Source organism: Taudactylus pleione, unplaced genomic scaffold, assembly GCF_031769625.1.
Source record: "Taudactylus pleione unplaced genomic scaffold, aTauple2 ptg000046l, whole genome shotgun sequence".
In the NCBI taxonomy this organism is placed as follows: domain Eukaryota; kingdom Metazoa; phylum Chordata; class Amphibia; order Anura; family Myobatrachidae; genus Taudactylus; species Taudactylus pleione.
In genome coordinates this window covers 17,677,302-17,703,274 of record NW_028284448.1, presented here as the reverse complement: position 1 = coordinate 17,703,274, position 25,973 = coordinate 17,677,302, and the positions used below count along the sequence as shown (strand labels likewise).

Sequence of the window (25,973 nt, the reverse complement as noted above, 5' to 3'; positions counted from 1 at the left end):
CAAGCGTGCGTCTGTCTGTTAAAGGGTGGTGTAACCCTCAAAGTGCGCTCCACAAACAATAAAAATATTCTTCTTTTTTTTTCTGTCTTTGTGAAATGTGTGGGCTGTAGCCGCACCTGCATCCTTAAAGCAGCAGCGACAAGCGTGCGTCTGTCTGTTAAAGGGTGGTGACACCCTCAAAGTGTGCTACACAAACAATAAAAATATTGTTCTTTTTTTTTCTGTCTTTGTGAATTGTGTGGGCTGTAGCCGCACTTGCATCCTCAAAGCAGCAGCGACAAGCGTGCGTCTGTCTGTTAAAGGGTGGTGTAACTCTCAAAGTGCTCCAAAAAATAAAAAACTATTTTTTAAATGTGTTTGTGACTTGTGTGCGATGTAGCCGCACGTGCATCAACATAGTAGCAGCGCCAAGCGTGCGCCTGTGTCATAAGTCAAGGGCTGGTTTGGACATCTGGTTCGGACTGAAGGACGTGCCAACAATTTCTGACAAGTCTACTGTCACTGCATATGATACTGTCCTCAAAGCAGCAGCGACAAGCGTGCGTCTGTCTGTTAAAGGGTGGTGACACCCTCAAAGTGTGCTACACAAACAATAAAAATATTGTTCTTTTTTTTTCTGTCTTTGTGAAATGTGTGGGCTGTAGCCGCACCTGAATCCTTAAAGCAGCAGCGACAAGCGTGCGTCTGTCGGTTAAAGGGTGGTGACACCCTCAAAGTGTGCTACACAAACAATAAAAATATTGTTCTTTTTTTTTCTGTCTTTGTGAAATGTGTGGGCTGTAGCCGCACCTGCATCCTTAAAGCAGCAGCGACAAGTGTGCGTCTGTCTGTTAAAGGGTGGTGACACCCTCAAAGTGTGCTACACAAACAATAAAAATATTGTTCTTTTTTTTTCTGTCTTTGTGAATTGTGTGGGCTGTAGCCGCACTTGCATCCTCAAAGCAGCAGCGACAAGCGTGCGTCTGTCTGTTAAAGGGTGGTGTAACTCTCAAAGTGCTACAAAAAATAAAAAACTATTTTTTTAATGTGTTTGTGACTTGTGTGCGATGTAGCCACACTTGCATCCTCAAAGCAGCAGCGACAAGCGTGCGTCTGTCTGTTAAAGGGTGGTGTAACTCTCAAAGTGTTCCAAAAAATAAAAAACTATTTTTTTAATGTGTTTGTGACTTGTGTGCGATGTAGCCACATTTGCATCCTCAAAGCAGCAGCGACAAGCGTGCGTCTGTCTGTTAAAGGGTGGTGACACCCTCAAAGTGTGCTACACAAACAATAAAAATATTGTTCTTTTTTTTTCTGTCTTTGTGAATTGTGTGGGCTGTAGCCGCACTTGCATCCTCAAAGCAGCAGCGACAAGCACGCGTCTGTCTGTTAAAGGGTGGTGACACCCTCAAAGTGTGCTACACAAACAATAAATATATTCTTCTTCTTTTTTGTGTCTTTGTGAATTGTGCGGGCTGTAGCCGCACTTGCATCCTCAAAGCAGCAGCGACAAGCGTGCGTCTGTCTGTTAAAGGGTGGTGACACCCTCAAAGTGTGCTACACAAGCAATAAAAATATTCTTCTTTTTTTTTCTGTCTTTGTGAATTGTGTGGGCTGTAGCTGCACTTGCATCCTCAAAGCAGCAGCGACAAGCATGCGTCTGTCTGTTAAAGGGTGGTGACACCCTCAAAGTGTGCTACACAAACAATAAATATATTCTTCTTTTTTGTGTCTTTGTGAATTGTGTGGGCTGTAGCCGCACTTGCATCCTCAAAGCAGCAGCGACAAGCGTGCGTCTGTCTGTTAAAGGGTGGTGTAACCCTCAAAGTGCGCTCCACAAACAATAAAAATATTCTTCTTTTTTTTTCTGTCTTTGTGAATTGTGTGGGCTGTAGCCACACTTGCATCCTCAAAGCAGCAGCGACAAGCGTGCGTCTGTCTGTTAAAGGATTACTTCGGTGACAGCATCCAAGTAGGCATGTCAGACAGTCCGTACCTGTACTGGCAGGAAAAAGAAGCAATTTGAAGGTCCCTGTACAAACTGGCTCTATTGTACCTGAGTTGCCCCCCCTCCAGTGTGTACTCCGAAAGAGTGTTTAGTGCAGCCGGGAACCTTGTCAGCGAAAGGCGTAGGAGGTTGCTTCCACAAAATGTGGAGAAGATGATGTTCATAAAATGAATTATCAACTCTTCCAGGGAGACCAGCCTCCAGAACGTACAGAGGGACCTGTGGTTGTGGATTCCAGCGGGGATGAATTAATACTCTGTGAGGATGAGGATGTACACAACACTGAAGAGGGTGAGGAATCGGTGGATGAGGACGACATCTTGCCTCCGTAGAGCCAGTTTGTGCAGGGACAGATTAATTGCCAGCTTGTTTTGTGGGGGCCCAAACGAACCAATCATTTCAGCCACAGTCGTGTGGCAGACCCTGGCGCTGAAATGTTTGGTTTGTTAAAGTGTGCATGTCCTGTTTGTTCAACATAAGGGTGGGTGGGAGGGCCCAAGGACAATTCCATCTTGCACCTCTTTTTTTTCTTTGCATTATGTATAGTTTGGGGCCTAGTTTTTCAAACTGCCATCCTGTCTGCCACTGCAGTGCCACTCCTAGATGGACCACGTGTTTGTGCCGACCACTCGTATCTCTTAGCATAGTCATCCAGCTACCTCGGTGCAACCTTTTGGACATAAAAACACTATTGTGAGGTGTGAGGTGTTCAGAATAGACTGGAAATGAGTGGAAATTAAGGTTATTGAGGTTAATAATAGCATAGGAGCAGAAAAACCCACAAATTCTGTGATTTTAGCTGTTATTATGCTTTTTTTTAAAAAAATACAGATCCAAAACACAAAACCCAGAACCCAAAACACGGAAGGGTGGTTTTGGCAAAACCAATCCAGATCCAAAACACGAAGAAAGATCCAGGTCCAAAACACAAAACACGAAAAGTGGCCGGTGCACACCCCTACTTCAAAGTAATTGCAAATTATGACTAATATGATTTGTAAGCATAAACTTCCTTTTTAAAAATAAAGTTTTTTTCTTTTTACAAATGTGTTATTTCTTCTCTTGGCTGATATGCTTTGGTTACCAGTTAGGAACCAGTTTCCCGCCCAAACATGAGTAATACCACAACAATGGCAGAGGTTTGTCCTGGCCACGCATTCCAGCCTTCAATCACTTTTTGTATAATTAACACTTCCCATTCTGTGGGAGGAGCTTTCTTGAGTAGAATTATTATATTTGCATAACAGTATAAATAAATGAATCTAGGAATTATACTGAGGGGTACTGGGCTGGGCAATATCTGATAGAATATCTTTAGCAAATACAATTATTACCCTAATTTTAGGAATATTTTTACATTTGAATGTGGCATGTTCTAGAAACTGGGACCAGATGAGCACTTCTGATTTAGTCTACAGAAATTAAAAGCAGACAGCAGCAACAATATATTCTATGCTGATGATTGCAACTTATTAAACCTGGGTAACATTATATTGCTTGCTGCTTTTTATATGTTTTTTTCTTACTCTAGTTTTTCTTTCTTGAGTCAGAACTTATAAAACATGCTTCAGGGAACTGTCAGTTATTGGTCTGCACAGAGCTGAAATTACAGAACAGAAATAGACTTACTGTTCAAAGAGCATAATTTCCAAAACACCACACAGGAGCGATGTTTGCTCTGTACTATGAAAGCCGCACTTACAGGAATATAGTGACTACATACATGAATGTTTGACCTCTGCAGAACACCACAGATTACAATATTCATTTCAAATATTTCAAATTCAAATGCAGTTATTTTTTGTTTTGAATACTGTGGCTGAACAAACACAGCCAATTTACAGAAGGGAATGTAAATGATTGTTTTTTTTTTTTTTTTAATTCAGAACAAGTCTAGCAACATGCATTTACAAACAAGCATCATCTTACTCTTGGTTACTCCAAATATTGTCTACACATCTGGCTATTTTCCTGAAAGACGCACAAAGCAGTCGAGTGTGAAGGGACCACCACCATTTCTTCCATTTAATACAAAAAGTCAAGGTAAGCTATTTACTTCCCTTGATTTCTTTTGTTGGTATTATGTATATGTGACAAAGTTAGCTATTTAATTTTCAAGCTGGTTCTCTGATCATGAATTACAATATTAAAATATGAATTCAAATATATACATTGTATACAAAATACAGTACATGTTTATTGAGTTGTACTGATACTCACATTCATGAACTTAAAATGTGTCAATTACAGGTAAACATACAATATCAAGGACTTATTTTATTAATATATTTACAAAACAGAAATGTACAACTAAATAAAATCTGTACGCATCTTTTCATGTGTACATGTTATATATAAACCTATATTTAAATTTTTTTAAACTAAAAACAGTAACCAAACATAATCATAGTTTGTAGCCCTTGTAAATAACTGCATTTAAAAATGAAAATATATTTTATATTTTATACTGTTCTGTAGATGTGATAACAATAAATAGCAACTGTTCATCTAGATTGTAGATGTGATAACAATAAATAGCAACTCTCTTATTGGCTTTATACAGTACATCATCGTGTCATGTAAACCATCATATGTAACATTGCCTTAAGAAGAAGACACTGGGGTCAATTGCCAACCTAGCTACAAATGTATTAATGGGCTTTGTTCCGTAACACCAATGGGCAATTAATCTACTGCTCTTCAGCAAGTTTGACAATGAAAACCGTGTCTGATTGGTTGTTGTGGACTTTTTTTTTACAAAGGTGTGTTTTGCTTGTTAATCACCCCCTTCGTGTTATGTTATGTTATGTTATCTTTCAAGATTTCTCAAAATGATCTAGTTAATAAAGGTATTTTAGTTTCTTGAAACAAAAGTAGTCTATTTCACCTCCATATTATTTTTTTATCATTTATATTTTCATGCCATTGTTGCCCTAAAAAGATATACAAGCTGATGTCTTTGATTAAAGCTTATTAAATGCCCAGATTGAAATGAATAACAATAAACTATTGTTGACAACAGCATTTCTGTAAGGTACAATACACTTCCATCTGCAATAAGAGCTAATTCACTAAATTATTTAGCAGTCTGACATTTAACACTGTAAATATCCTGTTCTTTTTAGTATATTATAGCTTAAAGCTATAGTTGTAAAGCTATAGTTGTAAATGTCACAAGCTCAAAATGGGAAGTTGTAGACTTTTTCTAGAAAGGAACAGACATTTTGTTTTAGTTTATTTTGCATTCAGTGCAAGGGGTTGGGTACGGGATCCCAACGGTCAGGATGCCGACAGTGAGAATCCACAGAGCATCATCCCGACAGTCACAATTCCAACAGATTTTTGTAAGTATTATAACCATTACCCTAACCCTAACCCACAGCCTAATCCTAACCCTGCCGTCCTGCAACCTAACCCTAAGCTAAGCCTTCCCCTAACCCTAATACTTACCTCCACAATCAATCAGTATTCTTATAGTTGGGATGCCAATGTCAGTAATGTGACCGTCAGCATCCTGACTGTCGGGATGCCAACTACATCTCAGTGCAAGCTAGGTGTCTCCATTTCAATGACATTCACTGAATATACTTATACCAGTTATGAAGGTTATCAAACATGGCCTCAAAACAACAGTATATAACGTCACTGAAAATGCTTAGGAATTTAGTTATGAATGGGGACAAGTAAGGACCAGTGTTAACATTTAAAAAAATGTGGTGCCAATACTTAGGAGCCGCCTAAATTACTGAATGAATGACAGTCATCCAGTGTTTTTAATGCCTGTGTGGTGCACCCACACAGAGCACCGCCTGCTCCTCCATTTCAGTGTTACACAAGAGTGTGGCACTAAGCTAAGATGTCACATCCACAAGCTACACTTCAAGTCCCAGAAGGACTTGAGGGGTCAAGAAGAAGCACAATCCTTCCTGACATTGGAAAGTTATATAGGTTGAGTTTCCCATATCCAAAATGCTTGGGACCAGGGGGATTTTGGATAACGAAGTATTCCGTATTTTAGAATATTTGCATTTAATAATTAAATATCTTAGAAATTGGACCCAAATATACACACAGAATGAATTTATGTGTTATATACACCTTATACACACAGCCTCCAGGGAATTTTATCCAATATTTTCAATAATTTTGTGGCTCAAACAAAGTTTGTGTACAGAAATTAAATTCATTTATGTTTCATATACACCCTATACACACAGCCTGCAGGTCATTGTATACATTATTTTTAATAATTTGTGCCTTAGACAAAGTTTGTGCACATTGAACCATCAACAATCAAAGGTTTCATTATCTCAGTCATGCCAAAAAAAATTCTGTATTTCGGGATATTTGGATATGGGAGACTCAACCTGTACAGAGAATTATAATTCATAGCTATTCATAAATTAATGTTTTGGACACTCAACATTATAGATAAAACCAAACAAAAGTCATCAACATGATATGTGTTTTATGCAGTGATAAACAGAGATATAATAATAAAAGCGTATTAATGTAATACACAGAGAATGACAGAGATCTGATAATAAGGTATAAGGACACAACATTACATTACTATGTATTTCTGTGTTTTAGGGCTGCCTTTTTGTGATTCTGCTATAGGAGCTGACTTGGAACATTGGACCTCATGCAGACCCGTTCGCGAGATGCATATGCTCGCTCGATGCATATGCAAAATCGGCTAAGTGACAGCAAGTCAGGTGATCGCACGGCAAGGCATAAGCACGCCCACTATGTCTTGGCGTGCGATCGCCCTGTGTATGCAGACACCCACCAGCCTTTCTTAAGACGCCCACTTATAAACGTCATCTCCAGGATGTGTATGCAACCATCGGTACCATCGGAAGGCGAACGCAGCGCTTGTGGTTGACCATACCCTACTGCAAGCACTTCAATGTAAAATTCAGCCAGGTGACGTGTACAATGACGCTGCGTCTTAATTATGCCCGCCTCTGAAATGGCGTTAAGACGCTCGGGCATGCCTGTGTTCGCATTTCCACTCCCCCGTTTCTAGCGGCAAGCCCCTGTCACCACCCACAAACGGCTTCTCCTGTCACTCACTCTGCTGGGCTGTCTATGAGCACCTAGCGGACGCCTCCCGATCTATTACACTGGTTTGCGCACGAGCACTGCAATGCATATGCATGCGCATAATGCGAACAATCAGCAGCTACGAGCGAACGCATCCTAGCGAGAGGGTCTGAATCAGGTCCATTGGTTCTCTTTCAACTTTTGTTTAACATATTATAAAAATAAGACCTGCATACAATTCAGTAATCAATGCTATCTTATTGATAGTAACCTTTCAAGCCTTCTTAACTCTTTCTTCTATCTAACCTATCATTATGGCAAAAATACTGGAACTTGAAACTTCAGCGGAAGCTGCAACATCCATCCAATACTACTGCGTCATAGTCAGATGTTAGTAACCCTCGCAGCAGGTTCATCTAAGCCTTCCAGTCTGGTGAAATTACAAATGTTCATGTAAGTGAGTCTGAGAAAAAAACAAATGTCCTGATACCTGAGGTGCTGGAAGGATAACTGGAGACTCCCTGCTGTTTGGGCTCCTGAGAGTCTACCTGCTCCCTCTTTAGAGCAATGGCCTATTAAGGGACTGAGGGACCGATTCAGCAAGGGACGCAAATGAGAGATCACACTGAGCCAGCTGATGTTGCATCTCTGCACATGCGTCACAATGCGCAAGCGTGGAACAAGTCACTGCGGCTGGGTAAAGGTTTGCATGGCTTATGCACATTATGGACTCCATTACTCCTAGTTTAAATCTTTCAAACTTTCTACATGTTAGATATTCTCTGATGCTGAGAACAAATTGCACATAAATTTGAAACTTTTCATTCATGTTCTTTTTTAAACATACATAACTTTAACAATAATAGCAGTGTCAAAGAATTTACTAATACCACAATTATATTTTTTATCAAAATTTACACATACAGATTTCTTTGCTTAAATAAACACACCATTACCAGCAAAATTTTGCTTTTGCTGTACCGCAATTGAGGTTTAGTTTCTTATCGTGCACCATCTAGTGTTTTTATACGTAATTTATGTCAGGGCTGACAAATGTTTATAAAATCTAGGAGCCAGGACGATAGTGTAGGAGCCAGACCCCCCTTCCCCCTAGGGCAGCATTACTGAGCACCTACGCCCGTGCAACCAACCCCCATGGCCACACCACTAATGGGGTACCCCAGGTAAACCACCCTTCTTCAGCCACATTGCTGTGCAGCTCCCCTCTAGGTAAACAACCTCCTCCCAAAGCCACATTACTGAGCAGCTAAACCCCCTCTCCAGGCAACCAACCCCCACAGCCACACAACTAAGGGGGTACCCCCAGGAAGACCACCCCTCCGCATCCAAAAAACCCAGTGCGCAAGAATATACTTTGGGCCCCCCTATGCAGTGCCCCCAGAAGTGGTCCCCCCCTATGCATTGCCCCCATTAGTAGTCCCCCCCTATACAGTGCCCCCAGTAGTAGTCTCTCCTATACAGTGCCCCCAGTAGTAGTCTCTGTTATGCAGTGCCCCTAGCAGAGATATTTTTTTAGGCAATATTATCACCATCGGCAATAATTTATCGCTGATTTTTCATTTTTAAAAAGGTGGAAAATGTGCAAAATCCCTATTTTTGTGTAAAAATGTGGGGATTTCTTACAGAACCATTTCGACAGGTCCCCTAATGATACTTTGGCGCTTTTTTTTTTCCATAAATTGCGCACTTTGGTTGAAAACAACCGCTGAAATTTCGGTCAAAATATATATATTTTTTCGTGAAAAATGCATTTAATGTATTGGGGCTGGTATTTTGGAGGGACATAAAGATGCGCCAAGTGTTTTAACCATTGCACATGGCTGGGGCAGGCGGTTTTTAGCGGTTTTAAAAAACCACCTGCGCCAGCCATGTGCGATGTGGCTGGCGCAGGTGGTTTTTTAAAACCACCTGCGCTTTTTTTTCACTAAAGTATCAATAGGGGGGCTGTCCAAAGGCTCCTGTAAGAAATCCCCACATTTTACCCAAAAATAGGGATTCTGCTAATTTTTTCGCCTGCCTTAGGCTGGAGAAAAGTTTTCTCCAGTTTTTAGGTGAAAAACTGGCTTTTTCGCCGTCATTGGCGAAATAGACTGCAAATCATGCGCAAATCGGCTGAGCGCGGCCGATATATCGGCCGATCGGACAGCCGATTCGCCAACGACGGCGAAAACAGCCGATTTCGCCTCTAATTGAATACGGGCCATAGTGTTCACACACTGGCATTTCTGTGCTTCTGTCTCTTTGATTATCTATACCCTGTCTGCTGTCTGGTTACAGAGTCCTATTTGTGACCCTAACTTTGCAGATTGCTGCCTAGATTGAATCTCTGCCTTATTACCAGTTACACAATCTTTTGCCTGTTACCTTCATTCTGCTTACTGCTGCCTGGACTAATTCCTCTTACTTGGCTTTACTGCCATTTCATTCATTCGTTTGTGCAAGTCTTCATACTGCACATTTCTATAATAGACTTCGGTTACCATTTTTTTAATAAAACTATGCATGCAAGCAAATCTATGCATTTATAGCCATACATCAAGATTGGCTATAATAACGTGAAGGTGTTCATGACAGTCAAATAAGAAATACCCTTTAACTTGCCTTTACTTTTTTCTTTTCTGTAAAAACATCCCCCACACAACTCCATTAATATTACAATTCTCAATATCGAAAGTATTGCTTACAAAAAAAGTATTGGCTACAAAATATTAATAGTGAAAAACACTTACTATCAATAGCAAAATTATTTTATCATTCCCATCAAATTATGGTTGTCCTTTAAACTAGAGATAAGCTGATGAGTTTTGGCTAGAATCTGTTCGCCAAGTTCAGATCTCAGAATCTCTTTCATGGATGACGTTTTGCCTCGTTTTGAGATCCGAATTTGATGGGAAGATTTGAGCCAAAACTAAGACGCTCATTTCTAGTTTAAACATCAACTAAGGACTTATCTATTTGACTAAATTTAAAAAAACTAATTTTTTTTACTTCAAATTGAAAAAAAATTTCAGAAAAATCGCTGCATAAGGTGCCATTTTAAAACTACTTCAATCACTTCAAAAAGAGTTGCATCTTACCAAGACCATATCCATTTCACATTTCCAAAATGTATCAATGTTGCCTGAAATTTCTGTGTTTTTTTTTTTTTTATTAGCCTAACCAAAGTAATTTTATGCTGGCTAGATTCTTGCGACAAATTGGCTTTCTTTTGGTAGCTTATCTATTATACAGGTTGAGTCTCCCATATCCAAATATTCCAAAATACTGAATTTTTTGGGCATGCCTGAGATAATGAAACCTTTGATTTTTGATAGTTCAATGTACACAAACTTTGTCTAAAGCTGGCCATACACCTACACGACCAGCATAAGATCCGATTCAGCATACGATTTCCCTCCGACTCCCCGGAGCTCCCTGGCAGTCCCGACAGCATGTTTGTTGTTTTTCTTAGCACAGGATCTGTCGTAAGATCGATCTTGTGTCTCACAGGCTCATAAGGGAAACAGTCATTGAAATGACTTTACACACAATGGATCGCATGAACAAAATAAACGGCACAATCTGCACACGATACGATGGACAAGATGTGCTGCACATCTGATCATAAGATCTGATTATAGGAGCTATGGGAGTGTGCATCGGATCGTATCTTGCTAAAAATATACATGATTTTCACAAGATCCATCTTATGACCCGTCAAAAATTGGGCAATCGGACCAAAATCGTGCAGGTGAATGGCCAGCTTTAGGCACAAATTATTAAATATATTAAAATATTGTATAAAATTACCTTCAGGCTGTCCGTATAAGGTGTATATGAAACAAATGAATTTCATTTCTGTACACAAACTTTGCTTGCGCCACAAAATTATTGAACATATTGTATAAAATTACCTTCAGGCTGTGTGTATAAGGTGTATATGAAAACATAAATGAATGTCATGTATGTACACAAACTTTGTTTGAGCCACAAAATGATTGAATATATTGTATAAAATTACCTGCAGACTGTGTATATAAGGTGTATATAACACATAAATGCATTCTGTGTGTAAATTTGGGTCCTATTCCCAAGATATTTCATTATGGTATGCAATTATTCCAAAATACAGAATATTCCGTTATCCAAAATACCCCTGGTCCCAAGCATTTTGGATATGGGAGACTCAACCTGTACGATCCTGCTAAATGTCTCTCCTGCACAAGTGCAATGGGAGCTGGAAGGTAACTAATATCCATAATATCCTCGATAACTAAGGCAGTTACCACAGGGATTCCCAATTTTTTTTTACTTTTTAATTTTAAAATCATTGCATACTGGCTTAATTACCAAAATAATATTGATCCTCTGCATAGTGTAAAGTTTTTAAGTCACTAGGGTAAATTTAACTACACACTTGCTCAGCAAGGAAATGCCATTGAAGTATTGGCATTAGGAAGAATGGTATGACCACCTCCATAACCCTTGGGAATTGAGAACACCTTGCTGCCAGTCAAATATGTCTTGTTCAGTCAAGACACGTCATGGGAATAACACATTGGCAGTTATACTAGGAAAAAATGGAGGACGTAGAAGTGGAGGTAAATTATCATTTACCCCTTCACTGTTGAGGGTTACTGTGTTGAGCCCACTTTTCAATGTTTGTGTCCGTTATAATCCAACATCAATGTCGCCAATTTTTTATGCAGTACTCACAACTTATTTACAAATTATGTTTTCAGAAAATAACATTAGTCTTTTACTTTCTTCTAATATGCAAATAAAAGTTTACCAAGATAGCCTACCGCATTGAATGAGGAGATCTCTTTTTATTATAAGCAAGATGGAAAATATCTGAGTTTTAGAAAACCTATTACTAATTACTAATGAACACATCCTTTGAAAGAGGGGACACCCTTTTTTTAAAATAGGATTCCCCAACATATGTTTTTCATAGCACAGTGTAATATTGTCTGTGGATCATAGGTGACAACCAGACAATAACAAGAGAGTCCTCACCAGTCATCCAGACCAGTGGGGAAGGTAATTGTTTTTTTTTACTTTTTACATTCACAGGCTAGCATACAGTTTTATCTTCAGTCTGTTATCAAAAACTGGTGGTAAAATTGGTGAATTTAGTTTAAGGATATTGGATAGCTGCTTGTCTGCATATTCCACTAATAATAAAATTACAGTTAATGTGACCGGTGAACAGTTAAACCTGTAATTTAATCCTCACATTCCAACCAAATATTTTCTGTGATTTATTAGCCACAGTATAAAACATGAACCCATTCTGTTTGTCTCATGTGTACAAAAGCATTTTCTGTATACTGTGCTATTGGCACAGAAATATAATACAAAAAATTCCCCAAAATGAACCTACCAAATGCTCCTATAATGTCAAGCCTAGAACATAGACTTGACTTAAACCCAAAACAAAATAGAAATCAAGCCTTGGGTGCAATCTTTCAATGCTACAGTATAAAACAGATCACTTACAGTTAAGTATGGAATGTTTTTCCACTAACATTTAATAAAGTGAATTAAAAACATGATGAGGTTCACAAACACTGGAAGCATGTATATACAGTTCTGGTCAATATCATTGGCACCCTTGAAGTTTAAGTATAACCTGTACAATATCTTCAGAAATAAATGGAAATATACCAACTTCATATCATTAGAATATTTTAATAGGATGTCCAAATTTATGAACTAAAAAAAATCCTTTTCAATTTACATGTAGTAATGTCAACGATTAAAAAGAAAATATGACCTGGACAGTATTAAAGGCAGCCTTCCTTCATATTTGGGAGCAAACGATGTGGCAACAGTGAATGACTCCAAATATTTCTTGTAGCCATCTATAAGCTTCTTGCACCTGTCTGCTGGTAGTTTCTCCCACTCTTCCATTGCAACTTGATGAAGCTCTTGAATGTTTGCAGGATTCCTTTTCCTAATGGCAGATTTCAGCTCTCTTCAAACATTTTCAATTAGATTGAGGTCAGGAGTCAATGCCAGCCAAGTTAGAACATTCAATTTTTTCCTTTTCAACCATTCTTTTGATTTCTGTTTTGAGTCTTAATTGTGCTGGAAAACCCAAGATTTTCAACCTAAACCTAGTTTTCTTACACTGTGTAGCACATTCTGCTCCAGAATGAATTGGTAATCCCGTGATTTCATGCTACCTTCAATACGGTGAAGGCCTCCAGTACCAGAAGCAAGCATTATAGATCATCCAAAATGTTTATCTGTAGGTAAGGTGTTATTATTCTTAAAAGCTTAATTTTGTTGCCTATAAACATATCACTGGTCTGCATTGCCAGGGAGTTATATTTTGGTTTTATCTGTCCACAGAACATTTGCCCACAAGAAATGTGTTTTTTCTAGGTACATTCAGTCTTCCTTTTTATATATTTTTTTTCAGCAGTGTGGTTATCCTGGGCTGTCACCCATAAAGCCCTTCCTGGTTTTGTGTGTGGCGTATGGTACAGGCAGAAACAATCACTCCATATTGTTCCAGGTCAGCCTTCAGCTCTGTGGATGTTTTAGGTGGTGTTTTCCCTCAATTTGTACCAACCTTCAAAAACTTCTCTCATCAATTTTCCTCTTTTCTCTACATCCACAAAGATTCTCCACAGTTCTATGAATAGCAAACTTGTTAATCACATTGTGCACTGTTGAAACAGGGGTGCCAAGATCTTTGGAGATGCCCTTGTACTCATTAGAGGTTTTGTGTTTGGGGATAATAGAAACATGAGTGTCTATATGCCAAAGCTGTTTCACTACATTCCTTCTTTTCAGAAGACAGTGTACATAATGTACTTCAAAGGTGCCAATAATGTTGACCAGAACTGTAACATCGCCATATTAAATGCAAAGTCACCCACCCCAGGAGCTCAGGTCAACGTTTTTATCCAGCATCCTCATGTGTCCATGGCCAATGGAATAACTGGGAGCATTGTCGTTGAATGGGAATTGAGAAGTCAAAATATTTAAATATTAATGCATCATAAAACTTTACTGGGCCTTATTCCCAAACCATTGTCCCTGTCTCTTGAATTTGATTCATGGCCAGGGTAGAGCACTAGATATTGGAAGGTATTGGTGTGACCTCGTAGGCACACTCAACCAACAATCTGGTGGAAAGTACTTTATGTCCAACAGTATTGGTCAGTAATTCCTCTAAAACAACATACTGTATATTTTTGAGAGAGCATATTAGTATAATCAAGTTGTCTAGAGAGCTATAGGGAAAAAACTCTGGTGTAATATTCATTCTATCAGAATGACCCTATAGGTGAATTATTTAAGGGGAGATTAATAATAAAACAGACTTAAAAACAATGGCCCTCATTCAGAGCCGTACGCTCTGAGCAGAGCGCACGCTCTGAATGAGGGCCGTCCTCCATGGACGCTCGTATAGCTGTGGGTCACCACCCACAGCCTATACGAGCGTGCAGTTTGATGGCCACGATGGTCGTGACCATCACGACCATCGAAACTGCGAGCCGGAGCCTGCGGTTGAGGTTTTCAACCGCAAGGCCCGGAGTGATTTTGGCTCTATTAGAGCCAAAATCACTCCCACTGACATCACTAGTGATGTCAGTGGGCCGGCTTCTGACGGGAGGCGTTCCCTTGGGAACGCCCCCATCAGGGAGGCACGCCCCGGCACGCCCACCAAAGGGGGCGTGCTGTCAATCAACATCGACAGCACGCCCCCTTTGATCAGACACAACGAGCGAAGGAAAGTCCTTCGCTCGTCGCGTCTGGCGCATGCGCACAATGGAGCTCCCTCCGTCGTGCGCATGCTCAGTGCAGAACATCGACCCACTTGCGAGCGGACAGCCGATCGCGAGTGGGTCTTAATGAGGCCCAATGGCTTGTAATCTCAGTGGCAGGGCAAACCATCTTACCAAGTCCAAAATGTGGTCAAGCACTTCTAGATTGTCAGCAAAACAGCTTTCATAAAGAAAATTAATTATTTTTAATTATGTAAAGTGACCAGAAAGCGCTAAAGTAAAAACTCCTAAAAATTACCTTATGTATACCTGTATGATGTAATGTAATAAAGGCTGTCAATATGTAAAAGTAAAAATCAGAGTAAAAAATGGATCTTTAAAGGAATTGTTAGTCCAGATGGTGTCATCCTCCCATTTAGCTGCAAATAAATTCACGTAACTAGATGCGAAACGACTTCCCATTGCTGCCCCTGTTATTTATTTGAAGAATTTATCTTCATACCAAAAATAATTGTGGTATATATAAGGTCATTTTTAGGAGGTTCTTTTTTAGCGCTTTCTGGTCACTATACACAAACCATCTTACTGCCTGACAGAAATGATCAGATAAAACCTCATCATTGCTGCTTATGCACCTCCCTGTACTCCCTTCAACATGTAATTAATTATTTCCTCACCCTCCCTATTTATGGGATGTAGTCTGGAAGCCCACATTCTAAATGCCGACCGCCGGCTTCCAGACTCTAATCACGGCATTGTACTAATGACAGGCGTCGAAAACTCAATGCCTGTCATTAACCATACGCCGGAAGACCGAAGCCCGGCATACCAAATGAAGGTAAGCCGGGCGTGGACAGTCGTGGGGGGGGGAGGCTTAGGTTTAGGGCACCCGGGGGGACTTAGGGCTAGGCACCCCCCTGGGAGGGTTAGGTTTAGGCTAGGGGAAGGGGGGTTAGGGTTAGGCACCCCTGAAGGGTGGTTAGGCTTAGGCACTTAGGGATTAGGGTTAGTCACTTGGGGGGACGTTAGGGTTAGGCACCCCTAACGGAGGGTTAGGGGGTAGAATTAGGATGTTATACTTAACTTAGGGACGATCAGGATCTTCACCCTTGCCACAGGCTGCCGTTGTGGGGATTTGAACCGCTGGCCATGCGGCCGGCGGTAATACCTACAACACCCCTATTTATTACATCAAATACAAGCTACAGGCAGAAGAGTTATCACAAACTCTGCTCTTGTTCAGCAGATCTGATTGGCTGTAAGCAGGGCCCTCTAGTGAGATCTTCTAATTATGATTGTTCAATCTGCCCATACACTTAAAGATCTTTCCCGAGTTATGTTGCATACACACCGTCAGATTCTGTTTCAGATATGAATGATAACAATTGTAAAAATCGTTCAATCGCTCATATCTTTGACATGTGGGGCATGCATCAACGAACGAGCGCGTTCCTACATGTCAGATAACGATCTCTGAAATCTGATGTGTTTGTAGTCATATTTGAACGATTTCATTAATTTTAATACTGTCAGAAATCATTCATCGTTGATGAAATCGTTCAAATCGTTGTAAAAATTGTTCAATCGTTCATCTGACTGTGGGTATGCACCATTATTATAAAATTCATTGTTCATATGGATACTTTTAAATTGGCATACTACATAGACATTGTAGCAACAAGAGACACTACCTAGTACTTTAGTATTTCACAATGGCATCATGGGTCATTTGTATTGCTGAGCACAATCTCCACCTAGTCAATGTCCAATCCCAAGTAATTCCAACTCTGGTTAGTGGCAGTTGAAATACAAAATAAATAAATAAAAATTAACGTTCTCTTCAATTCAATGAAATTCACGATTGTCAATGATATTTAAAATATTTATATTGCTTATGTTTTAAAATGATAGGAAAATATTAGACTATTTGAGAAATTATTGAACATTTGAAACACTATGCATATATGATATATTACAAGGGTGGACATGCAAAAGGATCAATTTTATTGCGAAAATAAAATAAATTAATTATCTTCAATGAAGTGAAAAAAAGATCATCAATTCAATAGAACTGGTCTGTGACTGACCATTATAAAGTAAAAAATCTCCAAACGTCCTAAAGTAGCTATGCATGAGTATATTAAGCAGTGCATGATAGAATAGAAAGAATGCCAGTCACCAAACAAATTGTTTAAGTACTGTACATAACTGGCCTAATGAAATATAGTGAAGTAGTAGCTACCCTGTACATGTATTTATGTTGCTACAGTCTGCAAAGCAAACAAACACATGTCTTTAGGTAAAATTTACATAATCATAAAATATTTCTGTTGCAATATACTGTATGCTTTTCAGGGCTGCCATCAGGGGGGGACTGCCGGGACTTTAGTCCCAAGCCCGGACACTTGAGGGGCCCGTCTGCCCACAACTACCCCCCTGGCCGACGGTGGAAGACAGTCAGTGACAACTGACATGCCGCTCACACCTAGTGCCAAGTACTATCCCCCTTTCCAGGCCCCCCGTCGCTGCCGGAAAATGGAGTGACTCGTGAGTCACTTCTCGGTTCTCGCCCTCACGCTGCCTCCTAACTTACTTAACTACTACTGGCCGTGAAAGGAAGAAAGGTAAGAGTGAGTGAGGTAAGTTAAGTTGTGTGTCCTTTCTCCTAGAGTCCCAGACTTAGACCATTGATGCAGTATTCAGACAGACAGTGGAGACAGAGCATGATGGTAGTCTGGGAGAATCAGGCTATCCCTACTCCATGGAATTCTCCCCATCCAGCTATTTTTAAAATGCCTCAATTTTTAGATGTGCTGTAGCCTCTATAATAGAATGCTCAGTCTTTAACATTTTTTTTTACTGAGTATGAATAAGGTAGCAGGGAAAGGGGAGTTGTGGGGGGGAGCAGGGGAAGGGGGGTTTGTGGGGGGAAGAGGGGGGGTGTTGAGGGAGGGGGCCCTGCCTGTTTTGTTAGTCCCATGCCCCACAATTTCTGATGGCAGCCCTGATGCTTTTATTACTTGGTAATAGGCTCAATAATAACTTACTTCAGATTTACCATAGACTTCATACAGTGTGTTAAGACTGTAGGAAACAGCATGTAACAGGTCTGTATGCTGTTCCTTTATTGTATGCCAGCCTAACCAACTGCTTCTTAACTTGTATATTACAAGGTATTACCAAGTTATACCACTGGCAACAAAAGTGCCAATATCGTTGGTGAATTAGTCAAACTGTCCAGATATCGCCATGTGTAATGTCATGTAATGAACATTATATAATCAAAATAATAAAGATCATTAGCACGCCTATAACCATGTTTGGCAGATGACCCCTATTGACTTGTGTGCAGTGTCATCTTCTGACCTCACTAAAAGGCCCAGGTGCTTTGCTCATTAAGCCAAGTGTCAATTGATTCTGTGCAATTAGACTAGTCTCATGTATGTCCCAATTGGAAAGCTATGATGTCAATATAAAATGCAACAAGAAAAACATTAAAATAACTTACAACAGATGCTCTTAAATAACAGCATTTTTATAAACGATGCATTTAATTTTTTTTCTATTTTCCTTTGTACACAGGATACTTTTTTAATTGGGTAGTATTATTTTATTAATTTACCATTTTAAAACATGTAACAAATAATACAACATAAAATAAAACATATAGATGCTTGACAGGCATAACACCGCAACATATCTAAAATTCAATGCCAATTCCAACATTTGCGGCAAATTGAAATCCACTTCCACATTTAACCATCACAACTATAGCGATATAAATATTCTGAATATAGTGACGTAACACATAACTACAACTATAACAATTAAATGTAACAATAATTATAACAATTACAACTAACTTAAACAAAATAAATATTAACCATGGTGAAAATCTGTATAGTTATTATGGGTATCTAAACCACTAACACATAAACTATACATTTATTAACCTCAAATATAATAACCACAATCTTTATAACTATAAATAAAGTGATTGCAAATATGAAAGTGTACCTTTCTGATTATATGTGCATTGATTATAAATGTGTTTGCTTCTATTGTAATAATTATAAGTGTATTAAGTATAGGTGGAATAAGAAGCATTTTACTAACTAATTATATAGTGACTATGAATAACTTATTAATTACCATTATTATGTATATTGTGTCTATAAGTATAAAATTACATATGTACTAACTATAAATACAATCTTTATATGCTTAATAATTATAAACAACCTAATTACAACCAAAATATATAATTTATGAAAAAAAAAATTATATTCCCATGTAAAATGTAATAACTATCTAATTTTACAATATAAATGTTATGCCTATACATAGCATCACTTCTATATACAAAAACAAGAAAAGAGAAGGGCACAGAGAAACAAAAAAATAATCATTAAAAAATAATATACAATAATAATCTAATGCGCTCCCCCTGGTGCTGTACTGGTGTTGTCTACTGTATTTTAAGGAGGATATGACTGATGATTCTCGAGTAATATGTACAACACAGTGGGCGTAATACCATGTGACATAGTGATGTGTCATACACACTATGGACTAGAGATAGTGAAAGTACACAGCATTTAATGTAGTAAAACAACCACAACAAAATACAATAAGTTATACTGTTGCTAGTCAAAGTCACAATGGGGGCAACTAAAATATGGGTACAGTAATATGGAAGGTGAATCCCAATGCACGTGATAAGTAAAACTGGTAACGTTGTTAAGCTGATATAGTAGAGGAAGTCAACAGGTGGCGTCCCAATCTGAGTCAGTGGCGGGCTGGGCCGGGGGGCAGGGTGCCAGGTGCCCCCCGGACCGCAGCACAATGCGGGCCGCGGGCAGTCTGTGTTTCTGTGACACAGACTGCACCGTGCGTGTAGAACTGACCGGACGGAGTTCGGTCAGTGCTACACAGTGACTGACAAACACACAGCCGCCAGCTCCGGCAGCTGTGTGTTTGTTTTGAGTGGCAGCCAATGAGAGTCTGTTAGACTCTCACTGACTGCCGCTGCGCCCACTGCAGGAGCCGCTCCATCTTCTGACTCCTGCAGTGGGTAATGGGAGAGACGTCATGACGTCATATGACGTCTCTCCTATAACGCAGAGCGGCCTGGGAGCTGGAGGACAGACGGAGGAGCGGATGGCGGCGGCGGGAGCGGGGATTCAGGTAAGTGTTTTTTTATTATTATTTATTACGTGTGTGTGTGTACTGTGGGGGGGGGGACTAATACTGGGGGCACTACAAGGGGGAGAGCACTACTGGGGGCACTACAAGGGGGGGCTACTACTGGGGGCACTACAAGGGGGGGGCTACTACTGGGGGCACTACAAGGGGTTTGCTACTGGGGGCACTACAAGTGGGAGAGCACTACTAGCGGCTCTACAAGGGGGATTACTACTGGGCGCATAACAATGGGGGGCTACTACTGGGGGCACTACAAGGGGGGGCTACTACTGGGGGCACTACAAGGGGGGGCTACTACTGGGGGCACTACAAGGGGGATTGCTACTGGGGGCACTACAAGTGGGAGAGCACTACTAGCGGCTCTACAAGGGGGATTACTACTGGGCGCATAACAATGGGGGGCTTCTACTGGGGGCATTACAAGGGGGGGCTTACTACTGGGGGCATTACAAAGGGGGGGACTACTACTGGGGGCACTACAACGGGGAGAGAGCACTACTGGGGGCACTACAAGGGGGGAGAGCACTACTGGGGGCATTACAAGGGGGGGATTACTACTAGGGGCATTACAAAGGCGGGGACTACTACTGGGGGCACTACAAGGTGGAGAGCACTGCTGGGGGCACTACAAGGGGGGAGAGCAGTACTGGGGGCACTACAAGGGGGGGACTACTACTGGGGGCATTACAAAGGGGGGGACTACTACTGGGGGCACTACAAGGGGGAGAGAGCACTACTGGGGGCATTACAAGGGGGGGATTACTACTGGGGACATTACAAAGGTGGGGACTACTACTGGGGTTACTACAAGGGGGAGAGAGCACTACTGGGGACACTGCAAGGGGGGAGAGCACTACTGGGGGGGCACAACAAGGGGGGGATTACTACTGGGGGCATTACAAAGGTGGGCACTACTACTGGGGTCACTACAAGGGGGAGAGAACACTACTGGGGGCACTACAAGGGGGGAGAGCACTACTGGGGGCACTACAAGGAGGGACTACTACTGGGGGCACTACAAGGGGGGGCTACTACTGGGGGCACTACAAGGAGGGGATCTACTACTGGGGGCACTGCATAGGGGGTACCACTACTGGGGGCACTATATAAGGGGCTTACTACTGGGGCAACAAGGGGCACTGCACAGGGGGGACCACTACTGGGGGCACTATATAAGAAGCTTACTACTGAGGGCACAAGGGGCACTGCACAGGGAGGACCACTAGTGGGGGCACTGAATAAGGAGCACTGCATAGGAGGATCACTACTGGTGGCCTGTATAAGGGGGTCCTCTCCTGGGGCACAGGGGGCACTGCATATGGGCACCACTACAGGGGGCTGTCCCTTATCTTTATTTTTACTTTACATTAATTCCATATGGACCCGTCTCCTCCCTGGAACACTTGAGGGGGGGGGGTGCCTAAGCACGCACGCGCTTCGGGCACACTGGCTACATGCTACTCCTCTGCCAGGGCCACCTGCATGCATTTGCCACCCAGGCTAAAAGATGCCAGCCAGCCCCTGACCTGAGTTGATCCTTTTCAGTCACTTCTTCAACAAGTGAAGCGATGGGTATGTAGAGGATGATCGCACTGTGTGGGGTAACACAAGTGCGGGGGTACCTGTATGTTGGAGTCTCTGTTTCAGGCTGTCTGGAGTTCGCCGGGTTCCGAATTCCGAATCACGTGACTGCTACCTGCCCCTAGAGCGCGCTCTACCAGGAAGAAGGAGCCGGACGATCAGCGCTGCAACGCAGAGGAGACTGTTCCACTCAGGACGAGAGAAGGAGAGGAAGGCACAGCAGTAACGCGGCTCACCCCCCACCGGCAACACCGCAAAACCTGCTTTACCAACCACGGAGCTACACTCCAGGTTGACGCTAAGCGACCACCAGGACCAGGTGTGCCACTTGTTGCATCCCTGGAGAGAAACCCGTCGAACTCCAGACAGCCTGAAACAGAGACTCCAACACACAGGTACCCCCGCACTTGTGTTACCCCACACAGTGCGATCATCCTCTACATACCCATCGCTTCACTTGTTGAAGAAGTGACTGAAAAGGATCAACTCAGGTTGGGACGCCACCTGTTGACTTCCTCTACTATATCATCATAACAACGTTACCAGTTTTACTTATCACGTGCAATGGGATTCACCTTCCATATTACTGTACCCATATTTTAGTTACCCTCATTGTGACTTTGACTAGCAACAGTATAACCTATTGTATTTTGTTGTGGTTATTTTACTACATTAAATGCTGTGTACTTTCACTATCTCTAGTCCACAGTGTGTATGACACATCAATATGTCACATGGTATTACGCCCACTGTGTTGTACATATTGCTCGAGAATCATCAGTCATATACTCCTTAAAATACAGTAGACAACACCAGGAGGAGCGCATTAGATTATTATTGTTTATTGTATTTAACCCCAGAGGGATTGGCACCCTCATATCTAATTGCCGCATACCCCGTCAGATATAATCCAGTGCGCAGGAATACCGAATCTCTTATTGTAATTAAATAATAATAATAATAATAATAATAATAATAAATAAATAAACTCAAAAGCTGCACTGGTTCTCATATCAGAACTTAAACACACAAGAAAACCATACACTATTATGTACATTATATACATATAATATTTGATACAGGATACTTTACATTGTAATCTCTAAATACAGATTCCTCTCTTTTTTTCTAGTTTTTCCAAGTGGGACAGAACAGGGGCCACCGGGGCCCCCTGGACCCATTGGCCCAAGAGGATTACCTGGCCCATCAGGACCTCCAGGAAAACAAGGTTATGGAGCACCTGGGCCACAAGGAGCTCAAGGAGTGCCTGGACCACCAGGATTTTCCTCCATTGGAAAGCCCGGACAACCAGGTCTACCTGGAAAGCATGGGGAGCGTGGATTTCAAGGAGAAAAGGGTGATATTGGGCCTATTGGTCTACCAGGACCAAGAGGCCTACAAGGACCACCAGGAATACCTGGACCTGCTGGATTGTCTGCGACTGGAAATCCAGGTCTTCAAGGAGCATTAGGAAACCCTGGGCCAAGAGGTACACCTGGATTTAAAGGTGAACCTGGCATGCCTGGTATTAATGGAATCAAAGGACAAAATGGTTATGGAGTTCCAGGTCAACCAGGTGAGAGAGGACATCCAGGTTTGATAGGGCCTCCAGGGCCACAGGGTCCTATTGGTATTGGCAAACCCGGTATAAATGGTCTTCCTGGACAACCAGGAAAAGTAGGTGACAGGGGTTTACCAGGTGAACCAGGAACACAAGGACTCTCAGGGCCCCAAGGACTACCAGGACAGCCTGGGCCAACAGGAGTTGGTAAACATGGAATAAATGGAGCACCAGGACTACCAGGGCATTTTGGACAAAAAGGGCAGCCAGGATTACCGGGCATGCCTGGCCCTCAAGGAATACAAGGTTATGGAAAGCCAGGATTACCAGGAGTGAAAGGACAAAGAGGACCAGAAGGGATCCCTGGTAATCCTGGTATAAAAGGTGACCAGGGAATGGTTGGTATTCCAGGGCAGCCGGGGTTAGCAGGGTTGCCAGGAAATGCAGGTATGCAAGGCTCTAGAGGGTTTCCAGGAGAAGTTGGTTTACCGGGGCATAATGGTGAAGTTGGTCCAAAAGGTTCACCAGGAGTTCCTGGACTTAAAGGTGAGAGAGGTTTACCTGGGTTAGATGGAAAACCAGGGTATCCAGGTGAGCCAGGCCTTGCTGGTCCCAAAGGGCTACCAGGCACACCAGGTCAAAAAGGAGAAAAAGGTTTTATAGGACCACCTGGTTTGCCTGGAATAGTTGGCCCAGCAGGCCATAGAGGAGAAGCAGGTTACACTGGAGAACAAGGACCAAGAGGAACTACAGGTATACCAGGTATGAGAGGGCAAACAGGAGCACCAGGCATTCCAGGTCTTCCTGGACAGAAAGGTGAGAAAGGTGTACCTGGTTTACCAGGCCCAGCAGCCATTGCTGTAAATGGTATACAAGGAGCAATGGGACCACCTGGAAGCCCTGGACCAAGAGGAATGAATGGCGAGCCTGGATTACCTGGGCAACCAGGTCCACCAGGCCAACCAGGTCATGTAATAATGCCACACCACATGCCAGATGGCTATGCAAAATCAGGGCAAATTCAAGGTCTTACAGAGATTCGGGTATCAGCATTTACTGCTATTCTCACCAAGGCCTTTCCAGTAGTCGGTGTACCAATAAAATTTGACAAGATCTTATACAACAGACAAAATCATTATGATGTTCGGACTGGAATATTTACATGTAGGATACCAGGAATCTATTATTTTGCTTATCATGTACACGTAAAAGGCACAAATATTTGGGTGGCGCTGTATAAAAATGGTACACCATTAATGTATACCTATGATGAATATAAGAAAGGATACCTTGACCAGGCATCGGGTAGTGCTGTCATAGATCTAACTGAAAATGATCAAGTTTGGCTTCAGTTACCTAGTGCAGAATCAAACGGCTTATATTCTTCTGACTATATACATTCATCTTTCTCAGGATTCTTGTTTGGCCTCACATGATAAAGCTTTGATACAGTACATTTCACATTTTTTCTTTTACTTTAAAATCCATTGGGGGTTTTTGTTACAGGACAAAATGTATAAAATGCTACAAAAAATGCAATACAATACATTGCATTTTTGAGATTTTAGATGCATGAATTTTTATTATGTTAGGTTGAATAGATTTTTAAATTAACATTTTATGATTTCAATTACCCCAATTTTCAAAATCTAAATATTGAAAGCACATTTATGCCCTACTGTTTGGTTAAATGAATTGTAGAGAAATATAGATATATAATAATGATGTACTGTGAGCCTATCGGTAGGTTTTTTTCCCTTAATAATATTTAACACCACATGAGCCAATTGAACAACTTGTATTTTTCTAAGACAACAAGTTTATCTTTCTGTGTCTATTCAAATTATCGACTCGGCTTGGTTCCTGACCTGCTACTTATTTCACCCTCCAGCTGCCTTCTGAATTCTCTGTTAGACCTTGGATTGTGACATGATCATTGTTGCCTTTAGCAAGACATCTCTGTGTGCCAATCCTGCCTGCTGACCACTCACCAGCCTTCCACGTTAGGAATAAGTTCATGGGGCTCTCACATGCGTACCAAAACCCTGGCGATTACCAATGGTGCATTCTATGTAGAGCAAATTTTAGCTAGCAGATACAAATCCATCTTTCTGGGCATTTATTGTGGCATATGAATATTCTGAATCAAAATAATATGAAGGTTCTCCCGTCACACAAATGTGTCAATGAGTAGTTCATGTTGACCCAGCATACATTAACCACACACTTTATTTAGTTTTAAAGGATAAAGTAGTTTCCCTAGCTGTAGATTGTGCTATAACTTAGATATACTGTAAAATACACGTTGAAAGTTCTTCTTCTAAACCATGCAAAACATTCCAGAAGCAATGTTCATTGAATTTTTGGCAGCAGTGTGCATGGTATTTGTATTATTACAAGTGTTTTTAACATTCTTTGAAGGAGATTCAATTAAGCTAAAGTTCAGTTAGATCATTCCACAATGAGCATCATGCATATAAAAGGCCTATTCCAGATGCGATGCTGATTGTGGGAGTCTTTCCAAATGAATTGGTGCCATCACTATAATTGCAGTAAAACAATGTTCAAGGCACACTTGCACTTAATTGAATCTCCCCCTTTGTGTGAGTGGCATTTTCAAAAATTTAAAAAATAGCAAGACCCATATGCAAAGCTCAAAATCATCTCCATGACGTTTCATTGTTCCTGCTAAATAGCTTCCTAACACTCTCCATGGACATTATTATTATTGAAATTTATTTATATAGTGCTAGCATACCCCCAGTGTTTACAACTGGGAACAAACATTGTAATATAATAAGATTAGGCAATAACAGACAAAGAAAGAGATACAGCAGCATTATCC

At 41.2% G+C, this 25,973-nt stretch overlaps 2 protein-coding genes across 5 annotated transcripts in view; one reads left to right on the top strand and one right to left on the bottom strand.

Annotated features, from left to right (window-relative positions):
* Positions 1 to 25,973, bottom strand: part of NT5DC1 (5'-nucleotidase domain containing 1) — a 446,918-nt gene that overhangs the window by 326,594 nt on the left and 94,351 nt on the right. The window lies entirely within an intron of this gene.
* COL10A1 (collagen type X alpha 1 chain) lies at positions 3,889 to 24,564 on the top strand. 3 transcript variants are annotated; one of them, XM_088460430.1, is made up of 3 exons: positions 3,889 to 4,030; positions 17,398 to 17,415; positions 22,718 to 24,564. In XM_088460430.1, the coding sequence occupies exons 1-3, from the start codon at positions 3,889 to 3,891 to the stop codon at positions 24,562 to 24,564; spliced, it is 2,007 nt and encodes a 668-aa protein (XP_088316556.1). The 3 variants fall into 3 exon arrangements, with proteins under 3 accessions (XP_088316556.1, XP_088316553.1, XP_088316554.1); XM_088460427.1 differs by lacking the exon at positions 17,398 to 17,415 and adding an exon at positions 8,338 to 8,353 and having other exon boundaries at positions 22,710 to 24,564; XM_088460428.1 differs by lacking the exon at positions 17,398 to 17,415 and having other exon boundaries at positions 22,700 to 24,564.

What these genes read in the sequence shown, in the direction of transcription:
- COL10A1 (XM_088460427.1), top strand. Translation starts at nt 3,889, where the DNA reads ATGCATTTACAAACAAGCATCATCTTACTCTTGGTTACTCCAAATATT.